Source organism: Onychomys torridus, chromosome 21, assembly GCF_903995425.1.
Source record: "Onychomys torridus chromosome 21, mOncTor1.1, whole genome shotgun sequence".
NCBI classification, from domain to species: Eukaryota; Metazoa; Chordata; class Mammalia; order Rodentia; family Cricetidae; genus Onychomys; species Onychomys torridus.
The window spans coordinates 1,672,601-1,691,398 of record NC_050463.1 but is presented as its reverse complement, the minus strand read 5'-3'; the positions used below and the strand labels follow the sequence as shown (position 1 = coordinate 1,691,398).

General features: G+C 59.0%; 1 protein-coding gene across 1 annotated transcript; it reads left to right on the top strand.

Annotated features, from left to right (window-relative positions):
- Window positions 1–6,352: 6,352 nt before the first annotated feature.
- Klf16 (Kruppel like factor 16) lies at window positions 6,353–16,067 on the top strand. The gene is made up of 2 exons (XM_036171290.1): window positions 6,353–6,966; window positions 13,969–16,067. Exons 1-2 carry the CDS (start codon window positions 6,513–6,515, stop codon window positions 14,268–14,270), a joined length of 756 nt encoding a protein of 251 aa, XP_036027183.1. The 5' UTR covers window positions 6,353–6,512; the 3' UTR covers window positions 14,271–16,067.
- Window positions 16,068–18,798: the final 2,731 nt, after the last annotated feature.

Sequence of the window (18,798 nt, the reverse complement as noted above, 5' to 3'; positions counted from 1 at the left end):
TTTAACTTTCTGAGTCAGGGCCTTGTTCTGTAGCATGCTGTGATCCTGAACTGACCCTGAGGCCTGCCACATTTGGTTTCTGTGGTACTTGGGGCATAGGGCATGCCAGAAGAAACTCCACCCCCTCATCACAGCCCCCCCCTTTGTTGGTTTTTGGAGACAGGGTTTCTCTATAGCTTTGCGCCTTTCCTGGATCTCACTCTGTAGCCCAGGCTGGCCTCTAACTCACAGAGATCCGCCTGCCTCTGCCTCCCGAGTGCTGGGATTAAAGGTGTGCGCCACCGCCACTGACCTCCCTCCCAACTTAAAAATTTTATTTATTTATTTATTTATTTTTTGAGGCAGGGTCTTTTGTGTTGAGCCTGGCAGACTGGAACTGGCTGTGTAGCCTAGGCTGGCCCTTCACTTGAGGCCTTGGTCTCCCCACTGCTGGGATGGCAGACCTGATGAGCCACAGCCAACTTCAACACACAATCCAGCCAGGCCGGGCAGTGGCGCACGCCATTAATCCCAGCACTCGGGAGGCAGAGGCAGGGGGATCTCTGTGTGAGGCCAGCCTGGGCTACAGAGGGAGATCCAGGACAGCCAGGGCTGCATAGAGAAAGCCTGTCTCGAATAACAACCCCACATTTGTATGGGGTGAGGCAGACTTGTCACAGCATGTGGGAGGGCAGAGGTCAGCTGCCTGGCATCGGTTCTCTCACTAGGTGGAGTTTTAGGACTGAATTCAGGTAATCAGGCATGGGGGCAAGTGTCTTCTCACTGAGCCATCTGGCTGATCTCTCCAGCCAGCTTTCTAATGCTTCCGTCCGTCCGCTGTTTTGTAACAGCTATCTCTGTCACTATTAGTCATTTAAAAGCTGGTTGAATGTACGTTTAATATAAAGATGTGTATTTAAATAGTCTGTATTTCATGGCCTCTTTCTACCCAGTTTTGTTTGCTAAAGCATTTCATACATCAGGGAAATTGGGGGGCTGGCAAGACGGCTCAGTGGTTAAGAGCACTTGCTCGGCAGTGCACCGGTTCAGTTCCTGTCACTCAGCTCCAGGGCATCCAATGCCTCTGGGCCCTGAGCTCCTGCGCACACGTGCACACAGATACATACAAATAATAAGGATAATTTAAGTGTGTGGGTGCATGGCCTGGAGGCAGGTCTGTGGACCACCAGAATGCAGGTGCCCAGGGAGGCATGAAGAGCGTCTCAGAGATTAAAGGTGTGTGCCACCATGCCCAAATGACTTTGTGGTAGTCTTAAATCTGTATCTTTTAAAATTTATTTTGGCATTTTGAGGGAGTCTCCACTCATTTTGAAAGTCTCAAACTCCACTGTGTTTCCCAGGCTGGCCAGAAATTCCTGATCCTCCATTTCCCAAGTGCTGGGATAACAGATGTGTGCCACCAAACTGGCTGGTAATTTATCTTGCTTTTGTTTTTTGTTTTTATTGAGACAGGGTTTCTCTCTGTGACTGTGGCCTGTCCTGGATCTCGTTCCGTAGACCAGGCTGGCTTCGAACTCACAAAGATCCTCCTGCCTCTGTCTCTGCCTCTGCCTCCCGAGTGCTGGGATTAAAGTCTTGTGCCACCACCCTGCTTTATCTTGCAAATCAGACATATAAAGAAAAATCTGGCGGGGTGGTGGTGGTGCACGCCTGTAATCCCAGCACTGGGAGGCAGAGGCAGGTGGATCTCTGTGAGTTTGAGGCCAGCCTGGGCTACAGAGTGAGCTCCAGGACAGCCTCCAAAGCTACAGAAACCCTGTCTTGAAAAACCAAAAAGAAAAATTATCTGAACTTCCAAGTGCATAAAATACTTAATATTTTATTCTACAATTGGGATAGTTTCCTGTTTTACACAGGTTAAACTTAAAAAAAAGATTTCTTACTTTACGTGTGTGTGTGTGTGTGTGTGTGTGTGTGTGTGTGTGAGCGAATGCCATGTGTGAACAGGGGTCTGAAGCTGGAAGAGTCGGGTCCTGCGAAGCCACCTGGGTCCTGGGAACCGAACTCGGATCCTTTGGGAAGAACAGCAAGATCCCTTAACCACTGTGCACCGGTTTTGACAAGATCTTCCTGTGTAGTCCTAGCTAGACTGGAATTTGCTACGTAGGCCAGGTTGGCCTCATAGTTATACACCTGCCCCAGCCTCCGACACAGCTTATAGGAGGTTCTTCCCCATCTCACTGCATTCACTGCAAAGACGAAGGGCTCTTCTACACCGTCATTCCGGTTGTAGGAACCCCTCAACTGCTCCAGACTCCCCCGCTTCCATCTCCCCTCCATCCCTGGGCATCCTTTTTCCTCTTGGCCATCAAATGAGCACCTTTCATCCTACTGAGTGCAGCGGGCTGGGGGCGTGGTCAGGGCGGAGCCCCGCCCAGAATCCCCAGTGAGGGGCTGGGGGCGTGGTCAGGGCGGAGCCCCGCCCAGAATCCCCCACTGTGGGGCAGCAAAAGCAAACAAGATGTGAATGCAAATCACTGGTTTTCACAGATAAAATTATGACGAAACTGTTACCTTAAATACAGGATGAAGTCATCTAACCTCCCTTTGGCTGTTCCTGCTGGATGCTCTGATATGGAATGCGTGTTTGTGGCTCCCACATGGCAGCTCAGTCACTGGTGCCCTATTCTCCTTGGTTTGGTGTGAACCCTGTGCCTCTGTCAGCCGCTGCCACAGGCCTCTGGTGTGGGAGCACCGGTGTGTTTCCTCTGCCTGCCCATTTCCCACAGGATGCAGAGCGCAGCAGCCAGAGGGAGCCCTGGGGGCCTCAGAATGGACTGTGACTCCAGCTCCTAGGCTGTCTGCGATTCCCTCTGTCGCCCTAGGCTCCTCTTCATACACACACCCCTTTCCCAGAGGCCGTTATCAGCTCCTGGAAGCTGCCCCCTCACCTTTGAGATGGCTTGTGGCCAGGCTGCCCTCCCACCTGGGAGCAGGGCCAACTTCAGCTCTCCATTTTGTGAATTTCGCAGGCACACTGTTTCACACCCTACTTGTAGCCATTTCCCAGTCCAGCGTTCCCAGGCATGCCAACTTACCTCCAGCCAAGGCACCCAAGGCTGCCTCAGATGTGCCCATCGAACAGGGGCACGACCTTCCTACCTCTGCACCTTGAGGCCTCAGTGTGTATGTACAACAGCTGGACCCATGTGAGGGTAAGCAAGGCCAGTGCCTTGGGGTTCATACTTCCCCTGAACCCACTGTGCCTTGGACCTGGGATAGACCTCTCATACAGTTATTTCCCTCACCAGGATAGACAGTGAGGACAAGGACATGTTGGACACGCTGCCTACCTCTGGCTGAGGGGCCCACAGTGTATACTGATGTCCATGGTTGACCTGCACACTGTGATGCAGACAGACTATTGTTTGTTTTGGTTTTTTGTTTCTTGGTGCTGGGATTTTATTTTATTGTTTTTTGGAGACAGGGTTCCCCTGTGTAGCCCTGACTGTCCTAGAATTCCCAGGGACCCACCTGCCTCTGGTTTCTGAGTGCTGGGATTAAAGGTGTGTGCCACCACTGCCTGGACTCAGTGCCAGTGTTTTAAACAGGATTTTACACAGCCTAGGCTGGCCTGGAATTACTGTATCACCAAGAATAATCTGATCCTCCTGCCTCCACCTTGGGAGCGCTAGGACCAAAGTTGTGTGCCACATGCCCAGATAATTAAAAACAAATAACCACAACAAAAACATGGTCCCGTGAAGCCTTGTCCAGCCTTCAGCTCGTGTTGGATGTTGCCATGGTTCAAGCCAATCTTAGGGTCACTGTCGCCAAGAAGCAGTCCGAGTGCCTGTCTGACTCTGGAGCATATGCTGTCAACCTTCCTTCGCCACATGGCTTGGGAGCAACAATGACGTGGGTCTGTACTTCTGTCCTACCTGACCCAAGTCTGTGTGGCTCTCCCCAGGGCACGGCTCAGAACAGACAAAAGTCACACTGTGACTGTCAGGGAGATGACGGGCCTCTGGGATTCCGGTCCTGTCCCTCAGAACGGAGCTCGGAGCTCTCCACAGGGGCCTGCTGTGGTGGTCACACTTAATCCCAGAACTTGGAAGACACGCAGGCGGGTCTCTGTGAGTTTGAGGGCAGCCTGGTCTACACAGTGAGTTCTAGGATAGCCAGGGCTACACAGAGAGAAACACCATCTCAAAAAAGACCTGAAATACATAGAGCTAAAAGTTGGATAGTCATGGCAGCTCAGACCTGTCATCCACCTAGATCCTGTCTGGAAATAAAACTCACCCATGGCACTACCAAGGGCCTGTGCCTGAGCCCCAGGGATACCATCCCAGAAGGAGAAAGGTGACTCTCACCAGCCAGGCCTTGTGGGAGCAAGCTGGGTAGTTTCCTAGAATCCTCAGTGTCGTCAAAGCCATGTGCACTGTACACCGTTCCTTAGGTCCTTCAGGGGTCAGCAGCAGCTTCCATGGTTCGGCACATGGCTTGCAGGTGGCCGGGGTTAGGATGTGAGTACCCACCTGGGGGCTGCTCCGTGGGATGGCAGGTATTTCTCACAGATGGTTCCCTCTCACAGGCTTAAGCCCCCAGGACACAACTGAGGTCTAAGGATATGGTCGGGGCATGCTAAGTGTCCGGACAACTCTTATCACTACAGAGCTGTTAGGGGTGACCTCATGAGCCATCCTGGCTGCTGTTCTCAACAACTGCTGTCCATGGCTCCTCTCTTCCGGTGTGTGTGTAGGGATGAAGAGTGTGGGCGCACGGATGCAGACTGCGGGCAACAGATCCCTGCAGGAAGAATGCCGCCCTCACCTTCGAAGACACAGAAGCTGGGCCGAGGCCCACATGGTTCTGGCTTTTGGAGCATAAGCCTGGGAAAAAAGGACGGGTGTGTCCTGCTGGCCCACTTCTGTCCAGTTGGAGTGTTGCTGGGACCCCCGAGTATCTAGCTTGTGCCCTTGAGGGACATAGGGTGTCACCACCAAGTACAGTGGGGCCTGGGGAAACACGAGGCACGACCTCAGCAAGGCAGCTGGAGGTGCATGTGGGGAAGGTAGAGATGACACCCGGGGCAGGGACCACTGCCACCGGCTAGCCTCTGCTGGGAACAACCAGGAAGAGCTTTGGCTGACAGATCGCCGTCGGCTGGCGTGCTTCGCCCCCTGGAGGCCGCGCGGGCCACTGCACGGCCTCCGCAACCCGGCGGGATTTAGGAAGGGGCGGGAGCCTGGTCACCGACTTCCGCGCACCGGGCGCCTGGGGCCTGGGACTTTCAAGGGGCTATCATTTCACAACTTGGCCGAATCATACCTGGGAGTTTACAATCGCCCCGTTTTCCTGTTCCAGTCTCAAGGGCCCCCAGCCGAAGAAGGAAAGGGACGTCCAGAACCCCGGTGTCCCTAGTGGGTGACCGAGCCAGGCCTTTTCAGTGCAGCCCCGCTCATTTCTGCCATTCCGATCATCCACAGGCTTAGCGATTCCCGAACCCGGGGCGCAAAGCGAACTCTACAGACTGACTCTGCTACGCGGAGTGGAGGGCACCCTACGTTCCCAAGTCTCATCGGCGGAATATTTCGTCCCCAAGACAAACATGGCTTTGGGGACCCCAGAGGTGGGGAGTCAGGACTGACGGCCGAGTTACTGCCTGGCGTCAGGGCGAGGGGGAGGGGGGAAGGGTCGCGCACGTGGCCCGGGGGCGGGGACGCGCGTTTCCGCACCCCCACCCGGGCCACGTGCGGATCCCAGCCCTCCCCTCCCCACCGCGGACAGGGGCGCGCCCCAGGGCTTGTGTGGGGGGAGGGACAAGTCGGAGAGGGGAGGGCTCCCGGCGTCTGCGCGCCCCGCACGGCGTGGTGGGCGCGCCGGGGAGGAGATGGAGCGCGCACCCGAAGGAGGCGTGGCGCGCACTGGGCTAGGAGGCGGGGCATCCGAGGCTGGGGTGGGGCGTGTGGGCGTGTCGCCGAGTGGGCGTGACTCCCAGCGCGTGGGGAGGTGGCGATCCGGGAAGGGCACCGGTGGGGGTAGTGCGGTGCAGGCCGAGGGCAAGGTTTCCCTCGGTTTGTCTTGTTCCTGCATGGAGAGGGCCTGATCCAGGGTGCTGGGTGACGCCGGGTGCTCTGCTGGTGCACGAGGGTGTGGAAGTGGGGGAGGACAGGCAGCGGGCCGAGTGAGCTCCGCCCACCCGCGGTGGCGCGCGACTCTCCGGACGGCGGAGGGCCCGGCAGGAGGGGGCGTGACCGCGGTGGGAGGGAGGGCGTGGCCACTGAGCCCCGAGGGGGCGTCCTCCGGGAGGGGCGGGCCGCGGCCGCCCCCGCGGACTCCGGTGCGTCAGGGCGCGTCAGGCGGGGCGGGGCGGGGCCGAGCGCGGGCGGCGGCGGCGCGCCGGGGCCTCCTCCTCCTCCCTCCCCTGCTCCCTCTCCTCCTCCGCCTCCCGCACTCCAGCAGCCGCCGCCGGCCGGACGGGCGCAGCTCCCGCCGCCTCCGCTTCTCTCCCGCCGCCTCCGCTTCTCTCCCGCCGCCGATCCCGCGCCCGCGCGTCCTTGCCCGGCATGTCGGCGGCCGTGGCGTGCGTGGATTACTTCGCCGCCGACGTCCTCATGGCCATCTCCTCCGGAGCCGTGGTGCATCGCGGGCGACCCGGCCCCGAGGGCGCGGGCCCCACTGCCGGCCTGGATGTGCGCGCCACGCGCCGCGAGGCCACGCCGCCGGGGACCCCTGGGGCACCGCCACCGCCAGCCACCGCTCCGGGGCCGGGAGGCGCCACCGCCGCGCCCCACCTGCTGGCCGCCAGCATCTTGGCGGATCTGCGAGGCGGGCCCGGAGTCGCCACCGCAGCCAGCACCGCGGGGGGCACCTCTCCGGTCTCCTCCTCCTCGGCCGCTTCGTCGCCGTCCTCGGGCCGCGCCCCCGGCGCCGCCAAGAGCCACCGCTGTCCCTTCCCGGGCTGCGCCAAAGCCTATTACAAGTCTTCGCACCTCAAGTCACACCTGCGGACGCACACAGGTGAGCCCCTCGTTCCCAGCCCCCGTGGGGCTCAGGGGGCGCGTGGGAGAGGTCTCGGGAGCCCCCTCCCCCACCCTTCGGGAACCCCGAAACTGCGTGGCGCGTGGGGGGCGGGGAGGGGGGCGCGCCCGGGCCTCAGCCGCCCCGCCGGCCGGGAAGGCGGGGACGTGGTGGGTGGGGCGCGCGGGGGGGGGGGGCGTGGCGGCCACGCGGTCGGGCGGCGCGCGGAGGGCGGCCCTGGTGGCCAGAGCTCCCGAGACTGTGGGCTGTTCGGGGTCCACTCCGGCGCGGCGGGCCCGCCACGCGCGATCCTGGCCCCCCAGCCCCTCACCCCTTCAGTCCCGCTGGGTCCTCGTCCTGTGTCTCCGCGCTCATGGTCTCTTGCGCTCGGTGGTCAGAACATCCGGTTCCGTAGTTCTTCCTCGGCCCTCCCCCCAGCCTCAGTTTCCTTATCTGCGAAGAGGGTGGGAGGATCCGGGTCACCGCCTCCTGAGTAGCCTTGCGGATTCCCTCCGGAGGGCGGCGACGTCTCTGGCGCGGGGCCAGGGGGTGGTGGTGGTGGTGAGTGGGTGGCAGTCCCGCATATTTTTCTTTCCATTCTGTGGACTTGAACGGGGCGGAGGGAGGCCGCGGCCTGGACCTGGAGTTAGGGGCTTGAGTCTTCAATCCAGTGGGATTGAAATCCCCACCGCAACCCCCACCCTACCCCGTGTTTGCGCACTCACACACCTGAGATGGATGTGCGCAAAGTCCAAGGTGGGCAGCGAGACTTAGCCACACCAGGGTTTCTGGGAAGTCCAGTCCCTCGTGATTTAGGCTAGCGGAAACCTTTTGCCAGGTACTGACTGCTTCCTGTCCGGGTCGCTCCAGGGGTTTATCCGTTTTAGCCGGGAATGTGCACTGAGGTTTAAAAATCCACCCCTTTAGCGGTGGTGTGATCTGCGGCTGGCTTTGCAGCTTCCTGGGATAGGGCGACCTGCCTCTGTGGTCCCTTACCGTGCTGCTTTGGGTCTGCCTTCTCCTGTCTATAAAGAAGATACAGGCTGCCCGCTGGGGGCAACGGGGCACCCTGGCTTGGCCCAAGGGCTCCCACCGTGGTCGCACTGGGAGAGTTTAGGACAGCCTCCATAGCTGTGTGGGTGGCCCCAGGCATATTCAGGGCAGGTAGGGGGTGGAGGCGCCATCTTTGGAGTCTGCTAAGCCAGAGGGTGGGCATGGATGGTGCCTCCTCTCACTTTGTCCCCCAGCCGCGGCTGTCCTTCGCCCCTGGGGTCTAGGGGCCGCCCCGTGTTGGTGCCCAGATGGACTGAGCTTGGGGCGGGCAGCTCTGCGTTCCCTGTTGCTACACATTTATCTCTAGAGAACATTTGAGGGGGGCACAGAGATAGCAAGGTAGTTTTGTTGTTGTGTTTGTGACATTTGAGAAAGATCTCTTTGCCACAAACTAGAGTCCAGGGTGTCGTGGCTCACACCAGGTGAGTTTGCCAGTAGTGGGAGCCTGCTGAGGCAGGGCTGCATCGCCCACACCTTCCAGCCCTCCTCCACTCTTCCTAGCTCCCAGAACTTGACTTTTGGGGGTCTATGAAAGAGGAATCCAGCACATTTCCCTAACCCCCAGGACATCAAGAGACAGATTGCCTGTCTGTCAAAGGCTGCAAGCCACCCCTGACCTGGGAGGGAGGGAGGGGGGGGGGGGGGGGTGACTTGGTGTGCCAGAGTAACTGAGGCCCAAGTGAAGTCCAGGGTCTGGGGATGATTGCAGATAGCCGCCCTTTGTGGTGGGGGAGGGTGTGATGCCCTTCTTTACTAAATCTGTACCACAGTCCACTACTACCGCCATGAGAGACTGGGTCCCATGTCTCCCCTTATAATAACCACATTTGCGGGACCAGGAGAGCCACATTGAATCCGGGCACCTTAATGTTATTTTTGGGGTGTCTGGGGATCGCAGACTTGAGTACTGCTATATAGTTAACTTAGATGATTTTTTGATAAGACTCCTGTCTATCTCTAGCCCTGGCTGTCCTAGAACTCACTTTGTAGCCCAGGCTGGCCTCAAATTCACAGACCCACCTGTCCCGGCCTCCTGAAGGCTGGGATTAAAGGCGTGAGCCGACACACCTGGAATCACAGAGTTAATTTAAAGGCCTGGAGTTTTGAGACTGTAGCCCAGACTGGCTTTGAAACTCGAGGTAACCCTCCGGTTTCAGCTTTCTCCTGAGGGCTAGGATCACAAGCGAGAGCCACCTCTGACTTAACCAGGATTTGGCTGTTGTATACTGCAGGGGAAGGTGGTACAGGTCCTTCCCAGGGTCAGTGGGACTCAGCTCTGGTCCCCTGCAGAGCCCTGCCTGAGGCTGTGGACTTGGAGCCCTGTCTCCATCCACTCACTCATTCCTGCTAGGGACTGGAGCTATTAGTTCTAGGCAGAGATAGAGCAGGGTAAAGGGCCACCTCGCAGCCCCATTATGTCCATCCCATTGAACTTGGGGGTGTAGAGACCAAGGGGTTTACAGGACACCCCCTATCCAAGGGCCTAGGCAGTAGGCAGAGGTTGGCACCCCTGAAGGCCACAATTGCCCCAGCCCCTGATTGGGGTGGGGAAGGACTTTAGAGGCTGTGGGAGATGTTGACGAGGTTGCCATGGATACTGCAAGAGAGCTAGCCTTGGGGCGGGGGCGGCAGGAGAGGCTGGCTGCCAGTTCTGCCCGCCAAGCCCCCTCCATCTCTGGCATCCTCTCTCCCTGGGCAGGGGGGTGGGAAGGGTCCTTGATTTGGTCCCTGGAGATGGAACTCAGACCTGGGAGAGGCCTGACTTCATCCAGGCAGGGTCTAACCCCTTTGGAACCAGGTTGTTCTCAGTAAGGTTTCCTGGGTGCTGCAGGGTGGCCTCCACTTACCCCCAGGCCATGGGCTCCCGCTAATTGGGACATGTCCCTAGACATTGCCCAGTATCTCCTGGAGGGCCTCAGGGTCACCTCTAGTTATATGATCTGAAAATCCTGTTTACTTAGGTCTGAGAAACGTTAGGGTCTAGACCAGGGTATTGGGGGTGGTGACTGCCAAGCCTGATGCCTCCCAGAGGCCTGTATCACGGAAGGAGAGCGACCCTTGCCGCTGACCTCCACATGCACCGTGGAGCACAGTCATGTAGAAAATGATGGATGTTTGAAGAAATGTTAGTATTTGTGGCTACCTGGGTTGTGCAGGGTTGCTGTGGGTGGCCTCCCTCCCTGTCCCCACTAAACATGAAGTCTGAAGGTGGGGAAGGACAGATTTGCTTAGGCTTGTGAGGCTGGGCGGGGCAGAACAGTGTAGCTGGAGGGGACAAGCAGGCTGGCCCTGGGGCCGGGATTTCAGGGCTAGGGAAGGGTGGGGGTGTTGCTGAGGCTGGCCTGGCTTCATCGGAAATCTCTTTACCAAGGAGATTAGGGTGGGAGAGTTGAGAGTGAGGCAGTGTCTGAGGGGATGGGGTGCAGGGAAGGCCAGGGCCGCTCCCAGCTTTCTGATCAGTCTGAAAAGTAGTTCTAATTTTCCTGAAGCTTTTTCCAGGAGGAGAGACAGATGGGGAAACTGAGGCCTGGCCCCCTGCAGGGCAGAGGGTCAAGATTCCTTGGTGTGATTGAGGTCCTGTAGAAAAGGGGAACGATCAGGCCCTGTGGGGTTCAGGTGGCCTTTGGGGACTACCACCCCACTCCGCTCAGCCCTTGCTGGGCACAGCAGCTGGGCTGGCTGCATTGCTGGGGGTGATAACCACACCCCACCCAGGCGTCTGATAAAAGCGACCCAGATGGGGTGGGAGTTGGCAAATGATACCAACTGGAGGCCTGGCTGCCCTTTGGAGGGGTGGGTTGGTGTCTGTCCTGGGGAGTTCCATAGGGTGCTGTCCCTATTTTTCCCCAGTCTCCTGAGAGGTGGGCAGTAGTCACACAGCCGGGCCCTCTGGGAGGGAGGAGGGTACAAGACCATGCTGCCCCTCTTTAATTGGAGAACTTTGTTTGTTTTTCAAGACAAGGTTTCTCTGTGTAGCTTCAGAGCCTGTCCTGGATCTCACTCTGTAGACCAGGCTGGCCTTGAACTCACAGAAACAGAAACCTGTCTCCTGAGTGCTGGGATTAAAGGCGGGCGCCACCACCGCCGCCACCGCCCGGCTAATTGGAGAACTTTTGAGACAGTTTCAACCCAGTATCCCCAGGCTGGTCTTGAGCTCAGAGATCCGCCTGCCTCTGTCTCCTGAGTGCTGGATTAAAGGCGTGCCCTGCCACCGCCTGGTTTAATGATTTTTTTTGTTTACTGTGTGCTTGTGTGTATGGGCATGTGAGTGCCACGGTGCACATGTATGTGAAGATTGGAGGACAGCTTAGAGAGTTGGTTCTCCTGGGGATCCAAATAATCAGGTTAGCCTGGTGTCAAGAGGTATCTGACTAGCACATTGCCCCTCTTTTCTGTGAATGAGCAAATGATAGTTCTCTTTTGGGAGGTGGCAGATTCATGAGCCCAGTAAGCCAGCCTCCCCCGTCCTGGATCATGCTCCTTCATCCAGGCCTGTAGACTTTCCCACGGGCAAGCATTAAGTACCCACTGCATGCCAGACTCAAGCTCTGAACGTTTAGGACCCTAGCTGGGAACTGGGCTCACAGCTGGGCCTTGGGGAGGGGCCACCATCAGAGTCAGGGAGCCCACTCCAGGGGTAGTGCCCAGCGGGCAGCCAGCCCTTCATCCTCGCCTCCCAGCCAGGAGGGAGGTCCCGCAAGCCCAATACAGCAGTGCAGGCCTCTCCCTGAGGTCAGACTCAGGCAGGGTGAGGCCTGGCCTGGTGGAAACTGCACCTCGGGTCCCCCTCTGCTGGCCATTCCGCTCCCTGCAGCAAGTTTACAGGATGTCACAGCCTCCATGTTTAGAGGCTGCAAGGCACTAAGGCTCCCGAGGTGTCCCCAGCTCACCCCAGCCCCGCCTGAGTCAGAGGGTCAAGTCCACAGCCACGCCCACAGAGCCCTCCCTGCGCGTCCCCGCCCGCCTAATCCTCCCTGCAGTCAGGTGGCCCAGAGCTGTAGGGGACTCGCCTGCAGCCTCCCCAAGTCAGCTCCGGCTCCCAGCCCTCCAGGCTGATGGTGATACTGTAGCACAGCCAAGCCAGGCACTTGGCAAGTGTGCACCCGACGTTGCAGGGAGCTGGGGTGGGTGTGCGCCGAGTACCGCCACCGGTGTGCGCACGTGCGCTCCCCAACCCCCTAGCGTGGGGCGGGGACTGGCAGGCTCCCCGCTCAGCAAGGCGACCCTGGCCCGGGCCTCTGTCTCCCCCGTGGCGGCAGCTAGGACCACGTGAGCAAGGCCGGTTGGTGCCGCCGACGTCTCCGGCTCGCCACCGCCAAGCTACGTGCAGCAGCTGCGTCCCCAGCGGGCTGGCAGCGGTCGCCAACACTGCAACCTGCTCCTGGCTAAGTGGAACTAAGGGGCGAGAGGCGGGAACCAGCGCCACAGGGAGGCCCCGAAAGGGGAAACAAGCTGATTGCGTGTGGGGGTGCCCCCTTTTCTCCCCCCCCCCCCCCCTCCGCCCGCAAAATGGCGACAGGATTCCACGGCCCCCTTGGACGGACGGAGGACACGGTTCTGTCACCCGGGGTCTGTTCCGAAGCTGGAACCTCGCCCTATAACCGAGCACCCTCCCCCTTCAGATTGAGCCCCCTCTGGCGCTGTGGTCGAGCTGGGCTGAGGTTGGAGTACTTTCTGGGGCTGTTTTGGGGCGCTTGGGCCCACTGACATTCTTGCTGGGACCGGGTATTTTGGATCATTTAGGGGACACTTTGGAAGTGATAAGGCTGCTGGCAGCCGTCTGGAAACACTGGTCCCTTCTCCCTTACTGCCTAGGGTCGCAACTTCCTGGGGCCTCGAGTTGCCTGGATGCCATGGGCACCTCGAAGCAGTTTCCTGGCCTCTGCGCCCCCGTGTTGGGGGGGTGCGCTTGGGTGTGGTTTGGCCGGATGGAGATAGTTTTCTTCTGGCTGCTTCCTGGGCGGTGTTGGCTGTGCCCCGCCTAGTCCCGGGCCGCCCACTTCCCTCCCCTTTCTCAATCCTCTCCTGGGATCCCCTGAGCTGCTTATAGCAAGATGACACCGGGTCACCCCGGCCTAGCCTGGTATCTGTTCCCTTTTCTGGTCGCCTCTAAACTTTATTCCCTCGCTTCCATGAATCCTGTCTGGAGGGCTTTGGCCATTTTCTGAGGGACATGAGTCCTTCTGAGTTCCTGTTCCCCAGTGGGTCAGCCTGGGACCACACCATGTGACCTGGTTAGTTCCGTTGTGACATCGCAGAGGATAGATCTTCCAGGAACTGGTGGTTCTGCTTCCCGCCTCCTCCGGACTCTGTCCCAAGCAGAATTGCACAGGGCCTTCAGGTCCACACTCTGCACACATCACTCTTCCAACCCTTGGGCAGCAGAACCCCAGGCTTTTGGGTACCTGGAGCCTGGGGCCAGCCAGACCAGGTCCAAGGCGCCGGGGTCCTGAGTGAGTCCTTGGACCTGGGGTCCTTGGAAACCCTCCTAGGAACATGCTGATAATCACACAGCAAAGCCTGGTGCTGTGGGTGTCTCCAGGGGACCCAGAGCTTGGATGGGGATCCTAGACTGGGTTGGCAAAGCCACCAGGGTGGTGGGAATGGTCTGGAGGAAGTTGCCTAGTGGTGTCTTGCCCCAGCCCAAAGGCAGCTGCTGCATCTGATTGGCTCCGCCCCTGAGACCACGCCCCCCGGCACTCCTCCCTCTACACCCAGGGGTTGAATTTAAGCTAAGTTTGGGGTGGTAGGGTGACCGTTCCTACCTCTGCGGGGCACAAGAGCATTGTGCTACCCCCCAGCTTCAGGACCCCAGGCTGGAACTGGCCAGGACTGATTACTCAAATCTACAGGTGGCCCAAGGTATGGGGGAGGGCCTGCTCTGTATCTGTGTGTAAAGTGTGTGGCAGCCGTGGGATTTATAGAAAACCCCTCTTGTCTTTTGTCCAGGTGAACGGCCCTTCGCCTGTGACTGGCCTGGCTGCGACAAGAAATTTGCCCGTTCTGATGAGCTGGCCCGCCACCACCGGACGCACACAGGCGAGAAGCGGTTTCCATGTCCCCTGTGTACCAAGCGCTTCACCCGCAGCGACCACCTGACCAAGCATGCCCGACGCCACCCCGGCTTCCGTCCGGAACTGCTGCGCCGACCTGGTGCCCGCAGCACCTCGCCCAGTGGTTCATTACCCTGCAGCCTGGCTGGCAGCCCCGCACCAAGCCCTGTCCCTAGCCCACCTCCTGCTGGCTTGTAGAGCCTGCTTTGTCCACCCTGACGGTGATCTGCTTGCTAGGCCCTGGCAGGGATTTCCATCGAGGGACACATCTGCCCTCTGGAGAGCCCGTGTCCTGGAGTCCCTGCCCACGTCAAGGAAGCACCAGGGGGCCGAGAATGGACTTGGGTCACCAGGGGGTCTGGGAGGTGGCCTCGGGTTTTGTCTGTAAATAGCCATGATCAACTGTCCCATCCCCTCTGCAGGGACCCCCAGTGGGCAGTCAGCAGGTCATCCATGCCCCCATCTGCCACCTCTGCCTTCCTCCTGGGTGGCATTGGGCATGGAGCCTGACCACAGCCCCACGTCTTAACCTTCAGCCCCCTTACCACTCCTCCAGGTTGGGACACAGGTACACAGAGCCATAGGTGACTGGGGCTTCCCGTGGGCCCCGACCTGTCCCCACCCCACTGAAAGCCATTGGCGGAAGTTCAGGGAAATGGGGGGGTGCAGCCTGGCTGACCCCCAACATGGGTACTCAAATCTCAGGTGTCTACAGGTTCTGCCCTCAATAAGGGCCACCCCACACTCCCAGCCCTGGGAATATAGGAGACGCTGCAGTTTTCAGAGAACTTAGGGTTAGGGGGTGCAGGCAGGGTGTGTGGAGGTCGCCTCACAGAGCATCACCACTCACTTTGGGGTACGGTGCTGGGCAGGTGGGAAACATTATTTATTGTCCTCTCTGACTGTTGGCATGGGGGAGCCTGGCTCCCCCTATCTGGGTGTGTATAATTGAGAGAGGCAGTGGGTGTCTGATGCCTGGACCCTGCCTCCCTACTCCTGCTGGATTAGGGTCCTGAGTTTGGCCCTTGTGGCATTGCGTCTCAGACAATCTTCTATAGGACCTGTGTGCCATCAGGCTAGGGATGCAGGGCGCTGCCCTTCCTTCGTGTCCTCCACACTCGTGGGTGTCTGCAGAGGTGGTCTTGGACTCCAGGACTGGAAGCAGGGGGCTCAGCTCCTGGGCCTTCTGGGATGGCTCGGGTTTTTTTGGATGGGATAGATTATTTTTTCAGGCTCCAGTTCCTTGTTTCAGGGGTCCCCGTGTGTGGCCGCCATCCTCAGGGGTATGAGTGTTGGGGGAGGTCTTACCTGAACCTGGGGGTAGTTTGGGGAGATCTCTCCCAAAAGAGTCTAACTTAGGGTCCTCTTCTTGTGGCTTGGAGTTCCTTTTCTAGAAGGGCAACTAGGGGATGACCCCCCTCCCCCAAGAAGTTGGGGACCCAGAGAAAGTTGAGTTGTCCCATATTGGCTATAGGAGGTTTCTGGCATCCCCATCTGTTGCAGAACCTCCCGTCATCCAATGAGGGAGGCTTTGGGTACCGCCACCTTCACCTGAGCCGACCTGGAGGGAGGCGTCCCTCCTGGAGCTGGGCTCGGAGGTCCTAGGCCAGCCGCCCCTTCCCTTTGGCCACAGAAATGAGATGCCTTAGTCGGTGGGGTGGGGGTTGGGGGCCCATTCTTTTGTGTCTTTTGGATGTATCTTCTGTCATCCCAGCTCCTGCTGGTCCCCTGCCCTTCCAGCACACCGGAGAGGTTTGGGGTCCCGGGACCTTGGGAGGAAACTCCATAAGCAAGCAGAGCTTTCTTGGTGACCTTCCCTCCCCTAACTTCAGGTTCTGGTCGGCCACTGGAACTTGGGTCTAACCATTGAGGGGTAGTGTCTGAGCACAGGCAGAACAGGGGTCCTAAGGGATTTGTTCTTTCTGGGGAGGGGCACCCCTCCTCCATTCCGCCTGGCCGCTCACCCTTGTATTTAATTAAAGAACCCCTTTTTTAAAAAACCTGCCCTGGTGTCTGTCTGATTGGTTCCCATGTCCCGCCCCCATCGGTGTGGCCCCCGAGGTTCTCAGCTACATCCTGGGGAAACTGAGGGAGCCTGCCGATATCCTCAGGGGGCTGGCCTAGGGCCCTCTAAGGCCCTGGGAGGGGGCTGCCTGCAGCAGCCTGTGCACAACAAAAGTCACCCACGCCTGGCGCAGCTGCGCACCCGCCACCCCGTTACCCAGCAACGGGAGCTCGGTGACAGGGCTCCTGGGGGCGTCCGCCACCCGCCCCTTCCGGAGCCAGCAGGGGGTGGGGACGGACCCCACGAGCTCTAGCCCCCAGGTGCCCCGGGGCCTCCCCACCGCGCCGTCCCATTTGCACGAGTTGAATACCCACCGCAAACCCTCTTGGCATTAGGGGAGAGGTTGGTGCAAGACAAGGTGCAGGTGGGCATTGAAGAGGCTGGGAGCGTCCAGGAGCCGATGAGAGTTTACATCCCTGTTTGGGGGAGACACCAGGCCCCAGGGGTCTGCAGAGCTCGGGGCTGGGCTGAGGCGGGGACCCCGAGGAGCTGCCTTGGCACCTGCTGTGCCGGGGAGTCGCCGCGCCCACCCCACCTGGTGGCCGAGGCTAGTACTGTGAGCGGCGTCTGCACCCCACCCCGGTCCGCCTTCAGCCTGCAGGGGCGCCCACGCTGTTCATCCCCGCCGCGCACACCGTTCCGCACAGCGTCCGCGAACCCTTGGCTGCCCGATCGCCCTCCCTGAGGTCCCGGATGCTGCCGCAGTGCGCACGCCCGACCCCGTCCGCGCGGCCCCTGCATCCCCGCCCCGCCCTTGCCCTGCTGCCCCGTGCCCGGTCACAGTGCTCGCCCCACGGTCCGGGGAGAGCTCGGCACGTATGAGGCCCTCAGCGCCAACACCAGCACCAGACTCCTATCCAGAACTCCGCCTCTTTTAAACCATTTTGATGGAGTCTACCTCTGCCATGCCCCAGCCCCGCACGGGCGGTCCCAGGCCAGCACCAAGTGCTGGGGGCCCAGCCACGGCCTCTGGTCTGCTCCCACTCTGTTATCACTGGTTCCAAAACATTCTCCTCCCCCCCCCCCCATCTTTGTTTAGTTTTTCTCAACAGGGTTTCTCTGTGTAGCCCTGGCTGTCCTGGATCTCACTCTGTAGCCCAGGCTGGCCTCGAACTCACAGAGATCCTCCTGGCTCTGACTCCCGAGTGCTGGGATTAAAGGCGTGCGCCACCACCGCCCGGCAAGAACATTGTTTTTTTTTTTAAATTTTTTAATTTTTTTTATGCCATAATAAGCCCTCGCCCCTTAAACTGTCCTCTCCACTCCCCAGCCGCCATGAATACTCTTCTGAAATCTACGTTCCCGGTTCTGGACGTTTTCTCGGGGGTCCCATACTACACTTTGGCCTGGGTGTCTGGTTCTCTCGCTGAGCATCAGGCTTTCCAGATCCCTCTGCACCAGTGGTTCTCAGCCTGTAGCCGCGACCCCTTCGGGGATCGAATGACCCTTGCAAGGGTCGCCCAAGGCCATATTTACATTATGACTTAACAGTAGCAAAATTAGCCAGGCGTGGTGGTCCACGCCTTTAATCCCAACCCTCAGGAGGCAGAGGCGACCCCAAACAAAATCGCTGCAAAATTACAGTTAGGGAGGAATAACAAAATAGTTTCATGACTGGGGGTCGCCACATGAGGGGCTGTGCCAAAGGGTGGTAGCACGGGCTGGAGAGAGGGCCCAGGGGTTATGAGCACCGGCTGCTCTTCCAGGGGTCCTGAGTTCAATTCCTGGCAACCTCAAGGTGGCTCTCAGCCATCTGCAATGAGATCTGGATCTGGTGCCCTCTTCTGGCCTGCAGGCAACATGCAGACAGAACACTCACCTAAATAGAGACATAAATAAAATAAAAACTTTAAAAAAATAGGATAAAATAGGGTTGGGGATTTAGCTCGGTGATAGAGCGCTTGCCTAGCAAGCACAAGGCCCTGAGTTCGATCCTCAGCTCAAAGAAAAAAAAAAGAATAAAAATAAAGGGTCCTAGCGTGGAGGAGGTTAAGACCCGCTGTTCCTTGACGGCCACGTGTCACAGCAAGACTCCAGTGTGCGGATGGACTGTGCTGTGTTTATCATCCTTTCATCCGTGTATGGGTTGTGAGTTGCGTTTAAAATGTGATTAATACTGTGATTAATACTGATGAGAACAGTAATTTTAAGTTCTTAGTAGAAGTGTTTTTATTTCTTTGGTAAGCAACTAAGGATCTACTGCAGGGCCTCGCGGTATACTCTCCATCTCCCGCACTGGGCTTATTTCATGGAACTCTAAGACGCCTCCTGGGAGGGGGCGTGGTCAGGGCGGAGCCCCGCCTAGAATCCCAGTGAGGGCTGGGGGCGTGGTCAGGGCGGAGCCCCGCCTAGAATCCCCAGTGAGGGGGGCTGGGGGCGTGGTCAGGGCGGAGCCCCGCCTAGAATCCCAGTGAGGGCTGGGGGCGTGGTCAGGGTGGAGCCCCGCCCAGAATCCCCAGTGAGGGCTGGGGGCGTGGTCAGGGCGGAGCCCCGCCTAGAATCCCCAGTGAGGGGCTGGGGGCGTGGTCGGGGTGGAGCCCCGCCTAGAATCCCCAGTGAGGGGCTGGGGGCGTGGTCAGGGTGGAGCCCCGCCCAGAATCCCCAGTGAGGGGCTGGGGGCGTGGTCAGGCTGGGCCCCGCCCAGAATCCCCCAGTGAGGGC